Source organism: Stigmatopora argus, chromosome 17 (assembly GCF_051989625.1).
Source record: "Stigmatopora argus isolate UIUO_Sarg chromosome 17, RoL_Sarg_1.0, whole genome shotgun sequence".
NCBI lineage: Eukaryota > Metazoa > Chordata > Actinopteri > Syngnathiformes > Syngnathidae > Stigmatopora > Stigmatopora argus.
The window spans coordinates 14,389,203-14,412,223 of NC_135403.1; the positions used below are offsets into that span (position 1 = coordinate 14,389,203).

The following is a 23,021-nucleotide window of genomic DNA, read 5'->3' on the forward strand; positions in this document are numbered from 1 at the left end:
TGGAATATAGTTAACCAGCCACTCATTAGTCATATCACCTTTATTTTCCATTTCCATAGACACACGCGCGTATACACACTCACACACACATCCACACACACCCACACACACTAAAATTGAAATGTAAGCATCACCTCTTGCACTCAAACAGCTTTAGGCTACATTAGTGGTTATGTTTACAACCCCCAAAAAATCAAGTAAACATGAAGGTAGCGTTTCAAACATGCCCCATCACCCAACCCAACATTGACATATTCTAAATAGTACATTTTCTATAGCAATAATATAAAAAGACAAAAAAAAATTGGCTTGGTCGGCACGCTCGGCGCCATTGACGATGATAAATGTCCAATCGCGTGGTGACCAATCACCTTTGCCTTGTGAATTTAAAGGAGCGGATCACCAGTCGACGTCCAATCCATTCCCTGCCATTCCTCCCTGTCCAAATGGATTGGACGTCTAGCAACGCCAACGGCACTGAAACGTGATCAGTTGATAGCAATCTTTCCATTTCAAATACATTGGACGTTGATCGCTGTCAATGGCAGTGAACAAGTTAACCATCATGTCCTAAAAAGAAACAAAATGAAAAATGGCGGCTGACATGCCTCAATGGCAGCCATCTTGGGTAGGGGGCGATACAGGAAAAAAACTCACGGCACGTCATTGCTTTTTTTTTTTAATTTATGTTTTAATTTTTTGTTAAAGTTAAGCCTTAAGCACTACACTGGTTATTTATTTTTATTTTTTTTCTATTAGCAGTAGTAGTAGTTTAGCAATGAGAGCACACCGACGATGCAGATACACGGTTTAAATCTCACACTTGAAAAAAGTCGATTTCGGGCCGTCATGTGCTGGAAATGAGCCCTTAAATTAAAAAAAAAATAGATATATGTTGGTCGTTCTGGCACGCCTGCTAACGCGTTAGCTTCCTCAAACTCTCTGCGAGATGTGCTTTTCCATAAATACAAACCGCGGGCGTTCTTTTGCAATTTTCCTGACGCCAGTGGCGTAAAAGGAGGATTTAAAACGTGGATGGCCCCAAAAAAAAAAAACGGGAAGCGCGTGTTTTGAAAATACGCCGGTTTTCTTGTTGCATAGACTCCAGGAAGGGAGCGTGGTGATAAACGGGATCAACAAAATAAAAGCGGTGGCTCAGTCGATCGAAAAGAAAGGGAAGGAAGGAGTAGCTTGGGGAGATTTAGTCATTTATGCACGACAACTGGGATGCTAAGCTCATCTTTTCTTACATTACTATTATAAGAAACTCAATGTTAGCTTGGGCTTCAGACCTTTTTGTGTTATTTAACTAGATTCACCCACTAAATAAAAAAATCATGACTTTTTTTTTTTAAAAAAAGGCTAAATTAGTGAAAATTGGACTGTCAGAAATGTAGTTTTTAATCTAGTTTTGAAATTAGATGCCAGTAAAGTACTGACAATTTTATTTTTTATTTTTTTTACAGGGGTTTGGTAATAGAGAAAAAAAACCGCTTTCAACAAAAATCTGAAATCTTGCCAAGAAACATGAATTGATTTGTTTTGGCGGGCTTTAACTTTTGTGGAAGTCTTTTACATTGAAAAGTGGGCACTTTGCGTGTGGTAGCTAGCTAGCTAGCGCATTTCTTTGGTGCTTTTCAATCCATCTGGCACTTTTTAATTGAAATAGGGGATTTTCCATGGCTCACTTAGCAGCGACGAGGAACCACTTTTGTGCGGGTTGTGATCCAATTTGCAGTTTCCTCGATTTTGACACGTTTTGGTCCAATTAGCTTAGCGGCAACATTGTGATGCTAGCGCAGAGATGATGCTAGCCTGTTCAAGCCCCAAAAAAATGACTTTGTCACAAGAACAATATAGAAGAATTCATAATAATTTAAAAAAACAAAGAAAAAATGGGTGAAATGATAGAACTAGGAAGTGCAAAAATTTGTGATTTGAAATGATTCCGGCAGGGAAAATTGGGCACGTTAGTGTTTTTTGGTGCGGAATTCATTAAAAGGGCGCCAACGACCGCTGCCAGCTCTCCCAGTCCAAATGGATTGGACGTTTATCGGTGTCAAAGGCAGGGAATGAGTTAGTCGTCATCTCCTAAAAGACGCTGTCAAAAATAAAGTCATCAACGACTGGTGCGTTGGCTCGGTGGCAGCCATCTTGGTAGGGGCAAGGTCCCCATTAAATGAATTGCTTGTTTCTCCACCGATTTCTAAAATATGTATTATTCATTTTGGTCAACGTCAAAGCATCTGCTTTTCACGAGATCAAATATTAACATATAGTTAGTTCATGATGACCATTTTCCTGGCAGGATTTCAATTCAATCTGGATTTTTTTTTAGCCTTTTGCGTATTATTTCCCACTCACTACCTCTTTTCAATCATCTTTACGTACTATTTTTCCTTCACTTGAGCCTATTTTGACTTCATTTAAAACAGGCGGAGAGTGTTTTGGAGCGTATGGAGCTTTTTGGGAGGTCCAAAGAATAAAGGGGAACGTGGGATTGAAATAAAAAGGTCTGAGAAATGTAGCGTATGTACACGAGCAGCTCTCTGGCTTTGTTTTTTTGTTGTTGAGTTTTTGTGTGGTGGGTGGGGCCACTATAAAATACAACACCTTTCCCGAATACGCTTAGCCAAACTTTTGCTTTTCTTCTTGCCGTTCTTCTCTTTGCTGTCCTCCATCTTCCTGGCCCGGATTTCGCGCATCAGATCGAAGAAGACCTGGCGAGGGAGGGAGAGAGGAGACCACGGTGGGGAAAAAAGCAAAAAGCCGGACATTTTGGGGTGGGTGGCTTTGACGGAACGGACCTTGTCCACGTTGGCCCGGGTTTTGGCCGAGGTCTCCACGTAGCAGACCCCCCACTGCTCGGCGCGGGCCTTGGCATCGTCGGCGCTCAACTGCCGCCGGTCGTCCAGGTCCGACTTGTTGCCCACCAGGAGGAAAGGCACGTTCTCGTCCTCCTTCACTCGCAGGATTTGCTCTCTGGGAGACCAAAAAAAATCAAATACACATAAATACTGTTCATTTTGGAGCATTGCGGCATTGTTTGGATCATTTATTGTTGATGTTAGGGCACATGTGTCCAAGTGGCGGCACCAGGGCCAAATCTGGCCCGCCGCATCATTTTGTGTGGCCCGGAAAAGTAAATGATGAGTGCTGACTTTCTGTTTTAGGATCAAATTAAAATGAAGAGTATAGATGTATATTACATTTCCTGATTTCCCCCCTTTTAAATCAATAATTGTCATTTTTTAATCAATTTTTTCTGTGTTTTTAGTTCAAAAATCATTTTGTAAAATCTAAAAATATATTTTAAAAAAGCTAAAATAAACATTGTTTTAGATCTATAAAAAAACTGAATATTCAGGGATTTTAATCCAGTTCTTTTAATCCATTTATAAAAATAAAAAATATCTAAATATTATATCTAAAATGGTCCGGCCCACATGAAATCAAGTTGACGTTAAAGCGGCCCGCGAACCAACCCGAGTCTGACACCCTTGATCTAGATCACAGGTGTCAAAGTGGCGGCCCGGGGGCCAAATCTGGCCCACCACATCATTTTGTGCGGCCCGGGAAAGTCAATTATGAGTGCCGACTTTTTGTTTTAGGATCAAATTCAAATGAAGAGTATAGATGTATATTCAATTTCCTGATTTTCCCCCTTTTAAATCAATAATTGTCATTTTTTAATCCATTTTTTCTGTGTTTTTAGTTCAAAAATCATTTTGTAAAATCTAAAAATATAGAAAAAAAAGCTAAAATAAACATTGTTTTAGATCTATAAAAAACAGAATATTCCGGGCTTTTCATCCAGTTCTTTTAATCCATTTATATAAAAAAATTCTAAATATTATATCTAAAATGGCCCACATAAAATCGAGTTGACATTAACGCGGCCCGTGAACCAACCCGAGTCTGACACCCCTGTGTTAGGGCATTTATGGGTGACTTTTTGGCATGAACTCAGATCACATTAGCAAAAATGTAGGAGGAGCTACTTTTGGAAATGTTCCATATTTTGCCTTTTCTAAAAGAAATACCTAAAACTGAATATTACCTGTTTTTAATGTCATTTTTTTGGTCTTAAAATAGATTGACCATTTTTTTAAATGCAAACCAAACTCAAATCATTAAAAAAAAAGTTTGAAGTCGCAGCGGGACAAACATTGGCCTAATTTGATTGGCTGCCAAGAATTTTCAAAGCAAAAAACGCACCTGAAATCGACAGTGGCGGCAAAGGACTCGAGTTCGGTGATGGAGAAGACGCAAAGAAAGCCCTCGCCGCTGCGGAAATAGTTGTCGCGGATGGCGGCGTAGTCCTCCTGCCCGGCCGTGTCCAGGATGTCGATCTGGACCTCCTCGCCGTCCAGGACCACCTTCTTCCTGTAGCTGTCCGCTTTGGTGGGCTCGTAGTCTTCTACGAACTAAGGCAAAAATAATGAGAAGTCTTTTTTTGTCTCCACCGGGGGGACGCGAAGACGCCGCCGCCCGATTGGCTCACCTCGTCGTACATGAACTGCAGCGTGAGGGCCGACTTGCCCACGCCGCCGCTGCCCACCATGATGACTTTGTGGAGGGCTAAAGAATTTTGCCCTTTGGGTTTAGCAGCAGCCATGGCTCCGTGTTCACAGATGGGGATTTCAAACCAAGTCTGCTTAGATTAACGGCACTCAAGCTTTAAATCTATAAAACAAACACAATGAGAAAGAATATTCACTCTTTATTCCATCAATGCAAAAGAGAATACTGTCACCAATGGTAATGAGATGCGATCATTTAGGACAGGGGTCGGGAACCTTTTTGACAGAGAGAGCCATAAACAATTCATATTTTCTAATGTTATTTCTTGAGAGCCATTCTCAGAATTGAAAAGTAAAAATACATGAAGTGTGTTTTTTTTGTCATTTCACCACTTTTAAAGTACAAAAAGTTTCTGAATTCTTTTGACAACATTGTTATGCTGTTGCTAATAAATCAGTATCAATGAGATCATGCATGCAGAAGAGTAATAAAACACAAAATTATGATTAAAGTGGTGGTAGAGGTAGTGTCAACGCCACAGTGACGCTCATATTAGTGCGTTCGGGACTCAGCTCTCTCACCAGTGATTTCCATATTTTACCTCACAGGTTTGTGGAGAGCCATATGCACCTATGGAAAGAGCCACATATGGCTCCCGAGCCATAAGTTCCCTTCCCCTAATTTAGGAGGATAGTGGTTGAAACACGTGATTTCAGCCAACACGAATCTGCCAACTAGGCGAAACTAAAGAAAGATAAGCACCAGTCGCCTTGTGAAACCATTACGTTAGTTCTGTTATTCTTATAATACAGTAAATGTGACGTCATGTACTACACTAGTAAGATGAGCCATTTCCGTGACAGGTGTTTTATTATTATCACATGAAAACTCGCTCGATATCAGTCATCTGAGACGTCAAAAGAAATATAGAATAGGCGTAAAATAAGAGGGATCTCCAGTATTATGCACTACGGCTAAAAAAAACAAGGACCATTTAGGGGGAAATGTTTAAAAAGTAGAGTATTGGCTTGATGTACGGCAGGGGGGATATCGAATCAAATGCTCAATCTCAGCCTTACTGTAAGGATGAAAAATAAAAAAGAGACCGTTTGGAAAGGGGGAAAAAGGCAATGAGGAAATGCTAGCCAGCAACAGATGTTCGTCCGGTTCCTCGGTGTCCGCCCGGCACCGATGGCGACGGCGGAGGCGGCCACCAGGGCGGGCGGGCATTTAAACAGCGGGCTAAACAGAGGCTAGTCACAAGTCAACGATGTCATGCTAAGCACGCAGCACTCGGCGAGAGATGGAACATTACCTCCCGGAAACGGCCAAAGATTCCGCGTCGGTTCAGACTCGGGCGAGTGCTGAAATGTGTGTGGGGAAACGAAAAAAAGGAGACTTTCTAGCGAGCCGCTCGTTAGCTCATGGCTAATTCCAGCAGGTAGCTCGAGCAGTTAGCAGCAGGGATGTGACAGGCGGGCAGCGGGCTGGGCTCAACTCGGTAATACTCGGCTTTAATCGGCTTTTTCCGGCTCGGTGAGCCTCCGCCCAGTCTCCCGAGAGAGAGAGACGAGGGAGCCCGAGTAGCTTTCGGCAACACTCGACTATTTCCGACTTGGTAAGCCTCCTCCCCATAGACAGCATGTAGTTAATACTAGATGTCTGAGCACCGCTCTGAGCCCATCGAGACGAGGTCATCACTCGTCGGCCATTTTGCGCCAGAAACATTCGTTAAGTATAACTTTTTAGTTGACAGAGAATTTATTTTGAAATCAAAAGGGAACACATTTGAACCCGAATGATCACATTTTCCTGCAGGTTTCGTCATCTCAGTATAATTATTACAGGTTCAAATTGTATTGTTTTGCGTTTTTTCCTATTAAAATGCAATATTCAGTTCTAATTGGTTCATGCCCTTTAAAAGCCTGAACATTTGAACTAACCCCAACCAGGAAAAAAGATCAAGTGCATCAGATGTTCTTTTGACATTGGAATTAAAAGAAATTTCACTGAGCAATGAACTCCATTTTATTGCATCTGCATTCAAAGTATGCAACAAAAAAATGGAATGAGACTTTCCAGCTCGTGAGAAGATGCATGGTAAGTGATTTGAAAAGCTGGGAATGACTTGGACGGCATGCTAACCGATTGTTTAGAACTTTAGACAGTGAGGTCATGTGTGGCCTCACATGCATCCCATTGGATTCAGTTCCAACCTGAATTTCCTGGCGGTAACTGTACAGTTGTCACGAAAAGGAACAAAGCGTGTTTACACAAGGATTCCTTTGTCACGTCGATGTTCCATTGTTGTTTGTCTGCCGTCTCTCCCCCACCCTTCCCGTCCATCTGGTCGTAGGACAAACCCCGAGATGCCGGCAAACCCTGTCAGCCGATCGTTGGAGCTCTCGAAAGGCTCCAACAGGTGTTTAACGGTAAACAAAAGAGATCTGAATGGAGAGCGTTGGGTAAACATGGCTAATGTTCCCCACCCTAAAAAAACAACAACACAGGGTCTTCTATGAACGTCACTAGATCTCGTTTGGAGCTCACTGCCCGACAACACGGGTAACTAGACAACGCCATTTCTGGTGTGTGTACCTTCTTGTCTCATTGGCCCAACGAACGTAGGTTCGAAACAAAGCATTGACATTCAGTCAGTCCTTTTTTTTTCTGTCAAATGGCAGACTGGGTTTCCACTTCACCGAGGCCACGTGCTACCTGACGGCCGAGCTGTTCTACCTGGAGGTGACGCTGCTGCCGTGCGGTAGCGTGGAGGGGGTCAAGGTGGCGCCGCACGGAAGAGACCCAGATGTGTGTTCTGGCCGCGCATCCTTTGTAAATGCTGTCTTTCTTTTGAGCTCATCTTTAACGATATGGTGGGAAAAAAAAATATCTTTCAGAGTAGTGATTCCCTCCTGCAGCCTCTCAGGTAGGCCATAATTGACTTCATTAAAATGCTTTCAAAAAGTCCAATAATTTAAAAAAATAAATAAATACTAAAATAACACTCATTTTGAAGCTTCTGCTTCGGCATAGCATTGGTAAAACGTTTTAAAATGCTTTTTTTTTTAGGTGAAATTCCAACGTTGAATACAGTGGACATGTACTTAGGCCTACCGACAGGGGGAGCCCGCGAACAATTGTGACGTGCTTGGTCTACCCTACCCACAACAGGTCCAAAAACTTTGCAGAGTTCTCCACTAAACTCCAAGATGTCGTCAGCCTGTACAACATCCCTGGAGAAAGGTGCTCGTATTTGCAGTATTTAGTCATCAAATACTTGCTGTCTGACTCATCTTTTAGTTTTGTTTTTAGTGAGACCAAATTGAAGCTATTCGCAGCTCTGCAACATGTCTGGAAAGACTTGCGAGCCATGTCCCATTTGCCCAGGTACGCCCCCTCCCCCAATTAAATGTAAACAAAACTTGCTATATTCCTTCCCTCTCAACAGATATTTCAAAAAAATGCTTTCAGGGTGGGAGGAGACGGCGAGCAGACAACGGACGCCGTTAACGACGGCTTGCTCGGTCGCTTGGAGGCCGAAAAATCAGGTGACGCGCAATATATAACGGACTGAAATTGTTTGCATATGAATTATTTTTTCCTTCAGATTGTCCTTTGACCATCCATTTGGACTCTGTCCCGATTGGTGAAGAGAACGGAGGCGGCCATTTGGCAGACGGACATCAAATGTGCGTCCGGGTGACCGTGGCCCCCAGTCACCTGAGCCAAAAACTCCAAGTGGCCTCGGTGGTCCAGTTGCCTCTACAAATGGACCCGCAAGGGTAACGGTGGATTTCATTGGATTGGATAAGGATAAGGATTGTGACAGTAGCAAGAGGGTGATTAGACAGAACAACAAAGCAAAAGCACAAAGTACAAAGCAAATCAAAGTAAATGGGAACATTAAGAATCACCAAATCAAATCATTAAGACAGAAAAGCAGCAAAAACACAAAACGCCACCGGCTGCCACTTGAACGGCGCCATCTTGGTTGCAGTAGCAAAAACGGATACAGACTCAAAAAGACGTTGTAAAGTTGGACAAAAACTGACAAAACTCGTGTCACAATTTCGATATCATTTCCAGTGCATGTTCTCCACGGGCTCGCATGGGTTTTCTCCGGGTACTCCGCTTTCCTCCTACATGCTTGCCTAACCCTGACTAAGATCGGGTGTCCCGTAGTTAGCTGGGATTTAAATCACTTTTAAGTTTCATTGGTTGCCATTGGCGGGAACGGACGACCAATCCATTTTATTCTTACCCGGGGTGTTTTTCCTGGTCAGTTTTCCCATGCTGGAGCCGCCCACCCAAGAGTTTCCCGCCTACTTTGTGCTTCGCTTGCAGCCGCCGTTGCCCCTGAGCAAGTTTTTTTCCCACAAGATCCACCAGATTACAGGTCAAAACCAGTGAAAATATTGAATATGAACCCTCATTTTAACGACGCACGAGTGTTTTTAACGTCTGCGTTTTCTTGACCAGAGGTTGTAGTAAGAGACACTGACCTGCAGTGGACGCCACTTCCTCATCTTCTGTGGAGAGGCTGCTCGGATGCGGTACGGAAAGACTAGCGTGCTCCATAGTTTCTGAGTCTGGGAAAACGACGGGGCGGTTTTATGCCGGGGTGCAGGCGCGCGATTCCGTCTTTCCCGGAGAGGCGTGGAGAGCGCCGGCTGGCACGGGGACGCCGACGGAAGCCGTGCCTTTCGGGACCGCCGCCCACGTGCCGCGCCTGCTGGAGGTTCTGCGGCACCAGTGCGCCATCAACGCCTTGTTGAGGAGCTGCGCCCACAAAACTGCAAGTAGGAGAACATAGTCCAGTTAATTTCCCATTTTTCCGTTTGTACTTGCCTTGACTTTCCCGTCCTCGAGGCTTTTGGACCTATATTTTCCAAATGTAAATTCCAGGAGGACATTTGCTTCCGTTTCAGATGAGGAGCAAGCTTTCGAAGTACGTCCGGAGACGGACGTTAGCTTTTCGGTGACTTTCCAGCCACCCAAAAGGGATTCCTTGGCTGTTTGTGAGACGATTTTCATCTTTTCTTTCGCTAAAACTACTGTAGCGGCGTCCTTTAAAAAAAAACAAAAAACATTTAAACAAATATTCTTGTTTTTTACAGTACTGGTGAGCCTTCCAGATGCAAACCAGATCACGTGCAGACTATACGGACTGGGGACGGATGCGGCCATCTTGGAGGAATACCTGAGCGGCGTCATCAAGCGGTAATCGTCTACGGGGTGAACGAGGGCGCAAAACTCGGACTCAAGTGATCTTCCCCGATAGGTGCGCATCAATCCCCCTGGCCCTCCGAGCCTTGTACGGAAAGTTGAGCCCTCCTGCTGACCTTTGACCCCGCAAGCCGAGCCACAACGGAGAAGACTGCGTGATTGTTAACGTTATTATTTCGGCCCCTCAATAAAGATGACTAGCGTGGACTTGCCGTGATATTCTGTCTCTGCCAAAACCGAATTCTGAGCTCAGTTGGGTGCGATTGAGAAGATTTGGGGAGCGTTTAAAAGCCGTGAATTGCGCAGTTGGCAAGTGGCGAGGTATCCGATGACCTGTGCGACGTCTATTTTTAGAAACGTTCCAAAACGTGCGGTTAAAGCAGCGACTCCGATCTTTTCCAGCAAATGCCGGCAGAGGAATTTTGGTTTCGGTCTCTTGGCTCTTCAATTTGTTTTGACTGGGACGTGTGCCGCTTTAAAAAGATTGGATGTCTCTTGTTGAACATGACAGGCCACGAGTTGCCACCACCAAGCCTAAATTGACATTTATTACATGTTTATTTGTCTGGTTTGTTTGTTGTTGTATTTGCACTTAGTGGTGAAGCTTTAAAACATTATAATGACAATAAGCATTCAGTTCAATTGCCTGGAACCTTTTAAAAGACACTACATATTTGTATTCCCTTTTGTATGCAAATGAGCACTCCCAAACCACACGTTATTACGACGTCCGCCCATTGTTCGAGCAGATTTCCCGGTAGCACGTCGCTGTGCTACTGTCTCTTTAAATCGTGAGGAAGGCCAACTCGTGCGCCTTTTGTAAGACGCGCGCACGCGCACTCAGGCGGACCACAGAAATCCCTCCAAAAAAGGAAAGATGCCTACAGGGGGAATTGACGGTGTAAGTAACTGGCGGCCATCTTGCTTCAGAGGATTTCTGCATTGGAGCGGACGTAAAGGGGGGGATTTTCGCCACTAAAATACTCTTAACTCGCTGATAGATTTACAAATGGTTTGAGTTTTAACTTTTTGGGAAAAAATAGATGTTAAATATACAGTAAATACCCGTATTTTTTTAAACGCTTAAAGGTATGCAATCACTATTAGGCTATGTGACTACTATATGTACTCTAAAGTTTCGTTTTTAGTATTTAACTCATTGCATAGCATTGACGGCAATAGTCTTACATTTTGAATGAAATCCGAATCCAAATTCCTGCATAAAAGCAACAGTTCAAGAAGTTCGAGACTCCATTGACAATAGCGACGTCGTCAGCGAATGGCTCCGCCTCAAAATGGCCACCAGGGCGAGCTCCAGACATCTAGCTTTGTATATGAGTGCATCTAGGAGGAGGACGGCGACAGCTGCTTGCCATTTAGGGCGACTCCGCTCCCTTTTTTTGCTTTTCCGCTCGTGTGCGCATGCGTGGAAAAGACGAAAGTGAGCGAGCGAGAGAGAAAGAGAGAGAGTGGGAGAGAGAGAGAGAGAGAGAGACAGAGGTCAGGAGAAGAGAAGAGACAGGAGGATGTAGAGCAGACGCACCGCTGGATCAGGAAGAAGACGAAGGAGAAAGAGGAGGACAAGAAGGAGGAAGAGAGGCCTAACTTTTGGACACATCTGGATGAGCATTTGGACTTTTGGTCCGCTGGACTATGTGTCCTCTCAAATGGGTGCCAACAACGGAAAACTCTACGGAAGCGAGGGTGAGTCTTGCAAAACTTGACCAGGCAGGCAAGGGAACCAATTTGCCATTTTAATAAGCTCTTAATCCACTTGCGTGGGCGGAAACGAGAGGTCGCGGAGAACTTTCTCCATTCAAATGAAAAGTTACGACAGGCTGGGGGACGTGCAGGAAAACAAACGAGTTACAGAAACAATGCGTGTGCCCTCCCCCCGCAAAAAATGGATTGTAAAAAGAATTGTCAAAAAATGCTATACTTGTGTAACTCCATTCCAAGTTTTTGGACAACAAACTCCCAAAATAAAGACAGAATATTCAGGCCCATCTGAAAAAAATAATAACAAAAAATCCCATAACAACAAAAAGGTGAATTTTGAAATGATTTTTCTGGTAGAAGACTGAAAACGATCCGCCGCTCCAATTTGACGCCTTCCAGTTTATCTTGTAGATAAGAGGAAGCAAAGTGCTTCACCCCAATGGAATGCGCTCCAAATCCAGGGTGAAATGACTTTTTAGGGGGGCGTTTCGGATAGCATTTCTCGCTGTGACCACTCGGCCTCTGCGTTATCGTCTGGAGATTTGGAACGGCGTCATTCCCCTAAATCCGCCCGCCTCGGGACAAATGACGTCCCTAAGCCAATAACTCCCGAGAAAACAAAATAACGGTGCGCAACATCAACTTATTGCCGGACGTCCAATTCATTTGAAGCGGGAGGCCGGGAAAATATTTCTTGATCACTGTCAAAGCGTCCAATGGATTGGACATCCACTAGGGATAAACTCATTTAAAATAACGACAAAAGGATGGTTGGACGACACACGATTGGACGCCAATCATCCAAAAAAACAGTACTTTTTTGTTTTGTTTTGACGGATTGCTTTTTTGTCTTTGAAATTGGTTTCAACCAAATCCATAAAAACACATGAATCAATTGGACTATATCATTTTTTTCTAAATCCCCTTAGCTCCCGTGTCCAAGTGGCGGCCCGGGGGCCAAATCTGGCCCGCCGCATCATTTTGTGTGGCCCGGGAAAGTCAATGATGAGTGCCGACTTTCTGTTTTAGGATCAAATTAAGTATTAAGTATAGATGTATATTCAATTTCCTGATTTTCCCCCTTTTAAATCAATCATTGTCTTTTTTAAATCCATTTTTTCTGTGTTTTTAGTTCAAAAATCATTTTGTAAAATCTAAAAATATATATAAAAAAAGCTAAAATAAACATTGTTTTAGATCTATAAAAAACTGAATATTAAGGTCTTTAAAAAAAAAATCTAAATATTATATCTAAAATGGTCCGGCCCACAAGAAATGGAGTTGACGTTAACGCGGCCCACCAACCAACCCGAGTCTGACAGCTCTGCCTTAGCTCTTTAAAAAAAAAATACAAATGTAACTTTAAGGTCGCCGATCGGGAATATCAAAACATTGTCTGTTTTTATTAAACCAAGCATCCAAATTTTTAGGCAAGGGGAGCTCCAGCATCTCATCCGACCTGAGTTCCGGCACGCCGAGCGGCGACGTTCCCAAGAATGCGACTCCCAGCGAAGAAGGTACGAGCATCTGTTGCTCATTTAGCCCCCCAACCCCCCACCCTTCCCCTTCTTCTTCTTCCCCTTTTTCTCATCCACGTTTCCCGCTGCCTATTTTGGGAAAAACGTTCCTCAGATGACCCTCCAAACGCCAACTCGCAGGAATTTCTCGCAAACGGCCTCATACATTCCGCAGACTCGGAAAAAAAAGGGACCGTCGTCGCCATCGCGCCAATGACGCTAACTACGATGGACCGCGTGCGTCGAGCGGTCGTCGCTAGCGACGGGAGTGTCGCCGTTTAGCATTCGAGCGGAAAAGTAGGCTGAATTGAAGCTTCTTATACGGGCCGTAGTCGTGTTTTCATCACTTGTTGCTGGCGTAATAAAAAACAGGCAGCGGTTTGGACAGCCCTGAGTTGCTGAACGAGCAGCGGAGGGTGAAGAAAGGAGCACAAGGACTTTGTTTGCGGTTGTTGTAAAAGAAGCCGGAGAAAAAGGAAGGAAGGAAGGAAGGAAGGAAGAAAGAAAGAGAGGAGGGGGCGGAGCCAGGTGGGGGTGCTAGAATTTGCTAGCCGCCAAGACAACACTCAAAATGCACTGATTGTTTTTACACGTCTTAGTACTATTATTTACATTTTATCATTGAATTATTTTCATTATTATTCCTCCTGCCCCCCCACATAAACCTGATCTATTTTTTTTTTTAAATATGTTCTGGAAAATATAAAAATAAAAGATGATATTCTTAGATTTGTCGACTATTGTCTTTGCGAGGCACGTCTGGTCCGTTCCCGCTAAATTTGCTGGACGGCGGCGGCGAAATCTCCGTCTCCGGGGCGGCGGTAATGACACGCTAGCACTTAGCTCCCGCCTAATTACAACCCGGCGGCGGTTTCTAGCGGTACCGTAAAAAGCCTGGATATGTATCCCGCTCGTAAACTCCGTTGAGGCGAACGCGCGTTAAGCTAATTACAAGACGTAGCCGCCGCGGCGTAGCCTAGTCGGGGCTGTTGCATGTTCGCATGTTCTCCCTGGGCCTGCGTAGGTTTTTCTCCGGGTACTCCGCTTTAGCTCCCGCATCCCAAAAACATGCACGCTAAGCTAATTGTATGCTAAATTGTCTCCGACCACGTGTAGTTGGTCATTTGTCTCATTGTGCGCCGCGATTGGCTGACCACCCGTTCGGAATGTGCCCCGCCTAGTGCCCAAAATCAGCTGGGATAGGCTCAAGCACCCCCTGGACCCTCGTGAGGCCAAGTGGTTGAGAAAATGATTGAACCTACTATAACGAGGGGCTTCCTAACACCGCGAATGTAGCTTTGTTTAAGCGCAATCCGTCTACGGGCGGGCGTCCGTTCGCATGGCGAGCGGGTCGCACGCTGCGTGTCCGACGGACGCTGACGGAGAACGCCAGCGGGGCGTCTCGATGGCTATTCCAGAAGCGGCTGTGATGACTTGCGCAGGCAGACGTTTGCGGAACAAGTCACCTGAGCGACGGAAAGCTTTCAAAGATCTGGCCTGACTTTTAAAACATGCCTGCCTCGCTTCCTGGAAATTTACATTTTTAAACGCTTTACGGGGGCTATTTATTCGAGTTTCTTTCGTTGTTGTTTTGTTCGCTTTATTTCATCATTTCCGTTCGATTTGCTAGTTCGTCTTTTCGGAAATGAATTCTTTCTTTAATCGAATGACTTCAATTGAATTGAATGCTTTTATTGTCATTATACAAGTATAGAAAGAGATTTCTAGTGAAGTGATTTAGAGTAAAACAAATGACTGGGAAATCGTTCAATTATTCCATTTACATTTTGAAAAATCGAAGAAATGAAAGGAAAATAGTCACTGTATACTGTAAATGAGTTCAATAGAAATCAAAGTGCGGAAGTAAACGGTACACGGTTGATTGGTCGCCGGTCGATTGGTCGCCAGACTTTTGGTTGCCGGTCGATTGGTCGCCGGTCGATTGGTCGCCGGTCGATTGGTCGCCGGTCGATTGGTCGCCGGTCGATTGGTCGCTCGTTGTCGTGGTCGGGGCGACCAAAAGACCGACGACCAATTGACCGGCGACCAATCGACTGGCGACCAATCGACTGCACATGAAGTAAACACATCAAAACTGACATGACAATTGAAAAAAAAAACATGAATTTTAAGAGAAATGTCCGAATAAATCTGGGTCTTCTGTGAACATCATATCCAACACTCAAATACTAGCCCCCCCAAAAGAAGAAATAGAAATATGTTTTTCAAATTTCCCGATGAAGACCATGTGACGTTGACTTCATTCATGAATAAATTCTGTGGAATCTGTTGGGCGCGCTGCGAGAAATCCAGCCCAACCAACCAACCAACATCTGCTCTTCGCTTTGGACGGCGGAAAGAAAAAAAAAAAAACAAGCACAAAAGAAACGCGCGCTGGGCACGCGAGGCCCCCAAATCCTTGGCCACTAATAGCCAAACGGGATCGGCACGAGGATCCAATTAGAACGCAGCTCGCCGCCATCTGGACGGCGCAAAGATTCGCGTGTCGATCACGTGCGTGACATCTGAAGCAGAAATGATGATCACTTGGAGATTTCCAGGGCTGCGCTAGCGACCACGTTTTGATCCATCGTTCACGTGGCGACCAGAAATTAGCGTAGCGACGAATAGCACGCTAGCGGACCCCCGTTAGGAGGTTTTTTTTTGTGGGTGGGGCTAAGACCAAGTCTTTTTTGTCACTTTTTTGAAGGGATTCGTGTTCAAAATAAGCTCCGCCCTCATTTTTTGAAGTCACCTGCTGACCTTTTCTTGATTTTTTTTCTATTTGTTTTGGGAAGATAGCATTGAGTGATGATGTTTTACCGCCATTGACGCCAATAAATGTCGTTTTGCCCAATTGTTTGGACTGGATGGAACGAGGGAAAAGCAGCTGCTACGATATTGACCAAAAATGATTTAAAAAATCATAAGATGTTGACCAAAAATGACCCTTTACAGTGGTACCTCGACATACGATCGTAATCCGTTCCGAGACTGAGATCGTATGACGAGCGTTTCGTCACTCGAGCGGACGTTTCCCATTGAAATGAATTGAAAACAAATGAATTTGTTCTAACCCTCTAAAAAAACACCAGCATCTAAAAATTTTGATCGTATCACAGGCGAATTATTGGATCGAAATTTTCGTCGTACCACGAGCATGTCGTATGACGAGCTGTCGTACCACGAGGTACGATTGTATATTAAAAAAAATCATAATAAACGCTTGTCGAGTGTGTGCTTGCAACTTACCCGTTGCCGTTCTCGCCCAGGTTTGGACTCCATCCCGCGCACTCCGAGAACGCCGAGCCCCGGCCTCAAGTCCTCGTCGTCGTCGTCGTCGGCGTCCGTCGACGGGCGCTCGCCGTCGGCGCCGGAACGGCCCCGGCCGGGCGCCCGCCCCGGGGCCCGCTCGCCGGCGGAGCTGCTGCCGGACGTCCTGCTGCTGGAAATCTTTTCGCGGCTCTCCAGCAAGCAGCTGTGCCGCTGCGCCCGCGTGTGCCGGCGTTGGCACGAGCTGGCGTGGGACCCGCGGCTGTGGCGCGCCCTGCGGCTCTCCGGCGAGCAGCTGCACGCCGACCGGGCCCTGCGGGCGCTGACGCAGCGGCTGTGCCGGGACACGCCCCACGTCTGCCTGGCCCTGGAGACGGTGGCGATGGCCGGCTGCCGGCGACTCAGCGACCGCGGCATGCGCGTGCTGGCGCAGCGCTGCCCCGAGCTGCGCCGCCTGGAGGTGGCCGGCTGCCACAACGTCTCCGACCAGGCCGTCTTCGAGGTGGTGTCGCGATGCCCCGGCTTGGAGCACTTGGACCTCTCGGGTGAGCGCAAACGGGTCTGTCGGAAAAGAAAAATGGGCACATTTCAGCTAGCTCGGCATTTTAAGGTCACGCGGAGTTTAACGGAGCTTTTGTTTTTTTCAACATTTCCGAGCCGCCACTTTGACACGTGATTTAAAAGGCAAAGCTGTCTGTTTTTCCACTTTTTAGTTCAACATTGATTTCAATTTGTAATTCTACTCCCCATATAAAGTCCTATTTGAGTATAATTCACATTCACATTGTGAAACCTGACGGCCCGTGTTGTAGCATATTCCCTTTTTATAGCCAAAACACATTCTCGCGGCTATCAGAGTAAAACAATTACGTATACGAGTGGCAAACTATGCAAAAAGCTCCAATTCATATTGCAGAAAATACAGTTGGAGTCATTTGAAAGTGTACGCCTCATTTTAGGATTTACGTTTCTTTGCATGCGATATCTTTTATAGCTACAGTATATTTAAAAGTGGTAAATTTTTTCCATTTCGAGAAATTTCTATTTATTTTTGATTCACTTGAAATCTGACCGATGCCAGTTTTAATCTTCCAATGGCATTTCTGATTTTTTTTTCAGGTTGCTCCAAGGTGACTTGCATCAGCCTGAGCCCCGAGGGGTGCCCGCCGGCGTCGCCGCCGCCCCCGCCATCGCCGCTGCCGCCCTCCCTGCAGACCTCCCTCCGCTACCTGGACATGAGCGACTGCTGCCGTCTGGAGGACGAGGGCCTGCGCGTGATCGCCGCCCACTGCCCGCGTCTGACTCACCTGTACCTGCGGCGCTGCGCCCGCCTGAGCGACGAGGCGCTGCGCCACCTGGCCCCCCGCTGCCCGTCCCTGCGCGAGCTGAGCCTGAGCGACTGCCGGCTGCTGGGCGACTTCGGCCTTCGCGAGGTGGCCCGCCTGGAGGGCCGCCTGCGCTACCTGAGCGTGGCGCACTGCCCGCGCGTGACCGACGTGGGCCTGCGCTACGTGGCCCGCTACTGCCCCAAGCTGCGCTACCTCAACGCCCGCGGCTGCGAGGGCCTGACCGACCAGGGCCTGGGACATCTGGCGCGCGGATGCCCCAAGCTCAAGTCGCTGGACGTGGGCAAGTGCCCGCTGGTGTCCGACGCCGGGCTGGAGCAGCTGGCGCCCCGCTGCGCCGCCCTGCGCCGCCTGGGTCTGCGGGCCTGCGAGAGCGTGACGGGGCGTGGCCTGCGCGCGCTGGCGCTCCACTGCGCCCAGCTGCAGCTGCTCAACGTGCAGGAGTGCGAGGTGGCGCCCGACGCGCTGCGTTTCGTACGCCGCCATTGCCGCAAGTGCGTCATCGAGCACACCGACCCCGCCTTCTATTGACGCCAAGGCCCAACTCCGCCCACTTGGGCCGACTAGCATAACAGTCGAGCGCCTTCGCACCACCAAAGTGGAATCGACGTGACTTGACCGCGGTTTGCATTTGGCGGTCTACAGGGGGTCCTTAAATTTGTACACAAAAGAACTGAAAGCCAAAGCAAGTATTTATTTTTCAACATTTCTATTGTCCTAGAATTGCACAACAGTAAAGGGCTCTTATGCAGTTATTCATTTTTATCATTTCTGGTTTATACGAGCAAGGGAATGGAATTGGTTTGTTTTTCCACTCCAAACTTTCTTTCTAGATTTAAGGCTCACTCATGTTGCCCATTTGTAAATTATTCCATTTTAGGCTGAACACCCACGTGACTATTTATGTGACAATTTCCGTACGACAATCGCCGTGTGCTTGTGACAATCAAGGACTATTTGTGCCAATAAATGTGTTGTTTGTTTTTGAAACGTTGCCCTTTTAGTTCATTTCTTTGAAGAGTATTAATATGATACTCTGTTCAAAAACACGAGGTAGTATACATGTTGTTTCTCACGTCAGAAGGGAAAATGAAACGACAGTTGTAGTGCAGAGCCGCTAGAGGGCGCCGTAAAACGTTCCTAACAATACTGAAGGAATTTCCGATTGACGGATGACCAACCAAAAGACGGCTCTTGAGGATTTCCGAGTCCACCTTGCCAGTGTCTGCGTCTAACAGTCTTTTTTACACGTGCACTCGATGACTGGATGCAGAATGCGTGTCCAAGTGGTCTAAAGGACAAAAAGTCAATTGTGAGATGAAGGCAAATTAACGGCTTGTTGATATATGCTAATATATCCCTTAAAATTCAATCAAAATGGCTGCATCAGACCAAAATGTCTGACTTACTCTTTAATTTCAGCCTTCCCTTTGACAAGCCTACAGAATTATTCTCCTTAAAGAAAAAGCTCGTCACGGGACGGCTTTTCTTCCCGTTTATTTATTTTTTCTATTGTCACGGTAATACCGAGTATTCAGTACCTTTGATTTCAGGTGGTGCAACTCATCACTGGTCGAAGTGAGCTTCTGGCGCAGCTCCTCGTATTTGCGTTGCAGTAACTCGCGGTCCCGTCGCTCCTTGGCAAAGTCCTCCTTGAACACCTCGGCCTGGAACGGGAGACCCACATGAAGCCACGCACAAGCGAACAACCACGCCTACCCGCGTTGCAATCCCAAAAGCGTACCTGATGTCTCCAGAGGTCATGCGGGGTCGTTTCTCTTCCCTCCAGGGTTCTCGGATGGATTCTTTCCTCCAGAGCCTATTAGGAAAAAGAAATTTCACGATTAACAACAGAACAAACTAAATATGAGCTCTTGGGTTAAAAAAAAATACAAATATATCAAGAGTTTTACCTGAGGTAGGTGTTTACATTGTGATGTTCTTTCTTTTTCTGCATTTTCTTGATGTTTAAGTGACGCCTGCAGAGTTAGAAGCTAGAAAAACAAAAATAGCATGAATTATTTTGTTATTTTACAATAACTACATGTGTTTAATGGCTGTATTAGATACCTTATTTTGGTAGAAGGCCACCATGTTGTTGTACTCTTTTGCCCATTTCTGGTTGATGCTAATCAGCTGAAACAAAGTAGAAACCAGTTGAATTAATACATGCTAAATGTTTATGTTTAATAAGTAATAAATTCAAATAGGACCAAACAAAAACTAAAATTAGATGAGTAAAATCTCCATAAATGGGAACTCTCACCTCTTGCCGTTGCCTCTCGAGTATGAAAACGTGCTTTCGTGCGCTGGCGTCGTCATCGTGGGTCTATAAAAACAAAAAAATAATGTTTAAAAAACCCAAAAGGAAGCGTTGCAGCGTAAAGCTGAACGGTCACATTTTAGGGAAATCAAAGCATCAGGTTTTCAGTCTTCCTCTTTTGACATTAGCAACCAAAATCTCGACGCCTACGGGTCTACCGTGATGTATCGTTTGAAAACGTGCAGCAAACATAAATCTAGACGTACAAATTCATAAGATATGAATTCTTCCTATCAAATGAATAAGTAACAAATCAAAATTCAAAGCATTGTCTGAGGAAAATGAAGGTGAAAAAAAGCTCACCATGTTGCGTTTGTTGTGTGACTGCGTGGTGCGCAGTATAGCTATTTAAGTTGAGGCCCCGCCCCTTTAGCCCCGCCCCAAGCTTGCCCGAAGTTAGGCCACTTAGGAAGGAAACGAAAAAGAACAACTAAAAATCATAACCACTTTTACGGCACCAAGTGTGAGTAAGCAGCAATTAAACAAACAAAATAATCCTCACAGGGTTTTTTCCTTCTTTTGAGTCAAACAAGGAATAGGCTTTACCTGCTCGAGTTAATGGAAAATACTTTGATGGCGCTACTTATAGTACAAAATATGAAAAATATACATCGGGGAAACTTAAATCTCATTATTTATTTTGTAATGTCGTTCAATGACATAAAATGCTTGGTTTTTAGTCCCAGCAAAAACAAAAATCATTGCTCAACATTTGAGAAGTGACGTCATATCGGATTGATCTTGCGAATGAACATGTCGTACTTCACGCTGGGAAAATCAGACAGTGGCGTCATATTTTGCAATCTTTTGTTCAAATGAGTCAGCATCGCTGACGGGAAGCGTCCAAGGGGAAACACGCGGCGAGCCAATGACTGGCAGCGAGAAGGAAAAGAAATAAGAGTGGTCAACCCCACTGACGAGGCAATTTTTGGTGATCATTTTCAATGCAGTACTGTATTTTGCCACAAGAGGTGAGTGGGAGGACTCAGCAAAATAAGGTCAATCTATGTCATTGACGGCAATAGACGTCAATTCCATTTTGACTGCCCCTCTCAGTCAAAATTGATTGAAATTCAAATTTGAAAGGATTCTTAAAAAGGTATATTGAAATAAAACGAAAACTATATTTAAAGGGGAAATGTATGGCCTATCCTGGCCAAATATATACCTTCCGGAAAAATAATAACAAGCTTTGGTCTCAACCTCACTAGTAGTTTTGACACAATTTAACGTGAAAAGTGTGCCCTCACCGGACCATAGTGCGACTTCTATTGGCCTTTTATTATCCCACGAGTGATTTGTTTACAGTAGGCTAAAAATTGGCACATTCCGGGAGAGGGTAGGCGGGAAAAAAATGGTACAGGCCAAATGTTATCGTTGCTGCTACCTGCACAGTGCTAATGTTAAAATTTGGCGGTTGACTTGGTACATTCCGGCTAAGCGGGAGAGGGTAGGCGGGAAAAAATGGTACAGGTCAAATGTTATTGTTGCGGCTACCTGCTAATGTTAACGGCCTTAATGCTAAATAACGCAAGAAGGGACGTATTTTGAAAGCTTTTTGTATAGCGGACGAGACAGTCGAATTGAATTCGTTTATCTAGCGAACATTTGGGACATTTTGTAACATTTAGTACGTCGGCGAACACTTCAAAAAACTTGTTGGCTACTCTCGAGGACAATAACAACCCGAGCAAAACAACCCAAAGTGCCGACAGGAAACGCGAGGTAGGCAATAAACTACATTCTAATATAAACATGTTTACTATAACTATGTAGTACTATATATTTCACTTGAAAATACAAATTTTACCGTGTTTGCTACGCGGTGGGAAAGTGACATATTCCTTCTCACATGCTAAAGCTAAATGCTATAAAGGGCCGCTATTCATACACCACCACCACCACTGTTATCCTGTACTTTCACATGGCAGTCATACAATCGACTAAATGCATGTCAATCTTTTTATTCAAGGCTTAAACCCCTATTTTTATGATTACGTGATATTCCTAAAACTTACCAACATTCCAAATCTCGAAGGCCTCGTGCAGTGTCTGGCGTCATTTCCTCCCAAGTCGAATGAAATATGTTTACTTCATCGTTGGAGTGGCATGTACGTTCAAATTAAGAAGACTTCGACGCCAAACTCGCCTCTCTAGTGTTCTTGGTGTATCGAGTATATTGACACCGATTCGTGTTTCGGTTGTGAGTCTGCATCTTAGTAGTCTTCCGTGTTGTACTAAGAATGTATAAGCATTTCCAGAAAGCAAAATTACTTTTCCCCGCGGTGTCAACATTAAATGTCGTCAATTGAAGCCAATAAATTCAACGTCCAAGTGAGTATGCCGACATTTATTTTTGTTAAAAAAAAGCAATAAAAAGAAAAGACCAGCGGGGGAATTAGCCTCAAAGTACTATTCTACACGTAAAGCAATTTTCATCAACCACTAGGGGGCACTGCAACGTCGGTATTGATCTCATAATAATATATGCTTCAGTGATGCTTAACTAAGAGATTTGTCCTACTCTCTTCTTATTTTCCAGATAAAATGGACTTATTCCGGTTAAAAGAAAGTAAGTGAAATAGTAGTGATTAATTTCACATTGAAAACGTTTGAATTTGCAATTTTTAAACCACAGATAAGTGAATTACCTTGCATCATCTGTGTAATTTAATGCGCAAAGTATTGTTTTGACGGTTATTAACAGATCATGCCAATGAGATGTTAATATTATTTGGAAAATTGTAACAACTGTCTGTCTTTTTTTTACTGTCTTATTTCAAACATGATCACATAGTGTAGTGCCTTGACGTCACCTTTTTGCGCCTCTCCCTGCCACTGGGGGGCGCGTTTGCGCGATATCCTGCTGGAAGTGTGACTTTTTTTCCTGGTCCCAAACAGGCTCCACCCACCCTCGCGAGGGGGTTCCTGTCAGTGACGTCTTTGCGCCTCACGGGGGGGGGATCTCCGGGGAAAAAACTCGATAACGGGCACGATGTAGCCTTTAGCCGGATGGTCAAACCTTAACCTTCTGACGTCTTTTTGAAAGTGTGTCACAAGTAAAAATGGCAATTCTGTGGCCTTTTGTGT

The 23,021-nt window shown here is 45.0% G+C and overlaps 4 protein-coding genes across 6 annotated transcripts; 2 read left to right on the plus strand and 2 right to left on the minus strand.

Moving 5' to 3' along the window:
• Positions 1-25: 25 nt before the first annotated feature.
• On the minus strand, positions 26-16,854 carry ralaa (v-ral simian leukemia viral oncogene homolog Aa (ras related)). Of its 2 annotated transcripts, XM_077624527.1 has the most exons (6): positions 16,242-16,854; positions 9,030-9,320; positions 4,505-4,686; positions 4,219-4,427; positions 2,808-2,982; positions 26-2,720 (listed from the first exon to the last, which is right to left on the minus strand). In XM_077624527.1, the coding sequence occupies exons 3-6, from the start codon at positions 4,616-4,618 to the stop codon at positions 2,598-2,600; spliced, it is 621 nt and encodes a 206-aa protein (XP_077480653.1). In that variant the 5' UTR covers positions 4,619-4,686; positions 9,030-9,320; positions 16,242-16,854; the 3' UTR covers positions 26-2,597. The 2 variants fall into 2 exon arrangements, with proteins under 2 accessions (XP_077480653.1, XP_077480650.1); XM_077624524.1 differs by lacking the exons at positions 9,030-9,320; positions 16,242-16,854 and adding an exon at positions 5,840-6,141.
• med1l (mediator complex subunit 1-like) lies at positions 6,020-9,875 on the plus strand. Its single transcript, XM_077624931.1, has 15 exons — positions 6,020-6,624; positions 6,881-6,956; positions 7,035-7,089; positions 7,209-7,335; positions 7,425-7,453; positions 7,699-7,770; positions 7,840-7,914; positions 7,999-8,075; positions 8,135-8,309; positions 8,811-8,923; positions 9,007-9,080; positions 9,155-9,326; positions 9,456-9,545; positions 9,645-9,747; positions 9,809-9,875. The coding sequence occupies exons 1-15, from the start codon at positions 6,541-6,543 to the stop codon at positions 9,873-9,875; spliced, it is 1,389 nt and encodes a 462-aa protein (XP_077481057.1). The 5' UTR covers positions 6,020-6,540.
• LOC144091861 (F-box/LRR-repeat protein 7) lies at positions 11,095-18,598 on the plus strand. Its single transcript, XM_077624520.1, has 4 exons — positions 11,095-11,457; positions 12,903-12,989; positions 16,262-16,807; positions 17,382-18,598. The coding sequence occupies exons 1-4, from the start codon at positions 11,376-11,378 to the stop codon at positions 18,137-18,139; spliced, it is 1,473 nt and encodes a 490-aa protein (XP_077480646.1). The 5' UTR covers positions 11,095-11,375; the 3' UTR covers positions 18,140-18,598.
• Positions 18,283-22,325, minus strand: LOC144091865 (uncharacterized). 2 transcript variants are annotated; one of them, XM_077624528.1, is made up of 6 exons: positions 21,950-22,325; positions 19,875-19,937; positions 19,679-19,744; positions 19,522-19,602; positions 19,353-19,427; positions 18,283-19,275 (listed from the first exon to the last, which is right to left on the minus strand). In XM_077624528.1, the coding sequence occupies exons 1-6, from the start codon at positions 21,953-21,955 to the stop codon at positions 19,105-19,107; spliced, it is 462 nt and encodes a 153-aa protein (XP_077480654.1). In that variant the 5' UTR covers positions 21,956-22,325; the 3' UTR covers positions 18,283-19,104. The 2 variants fall into 2 exon arrangements, with proteins under 2 accessions (XP_077480654.1, XP_077480655.1); XM_077624529.1 differs by lacking the exon at positions 21,950-22,325 and adding an exon at positions 20,235-20,299.
• Between the last annotated feature and the right edge of the window lie 696 nt (positions 22,326-23,021).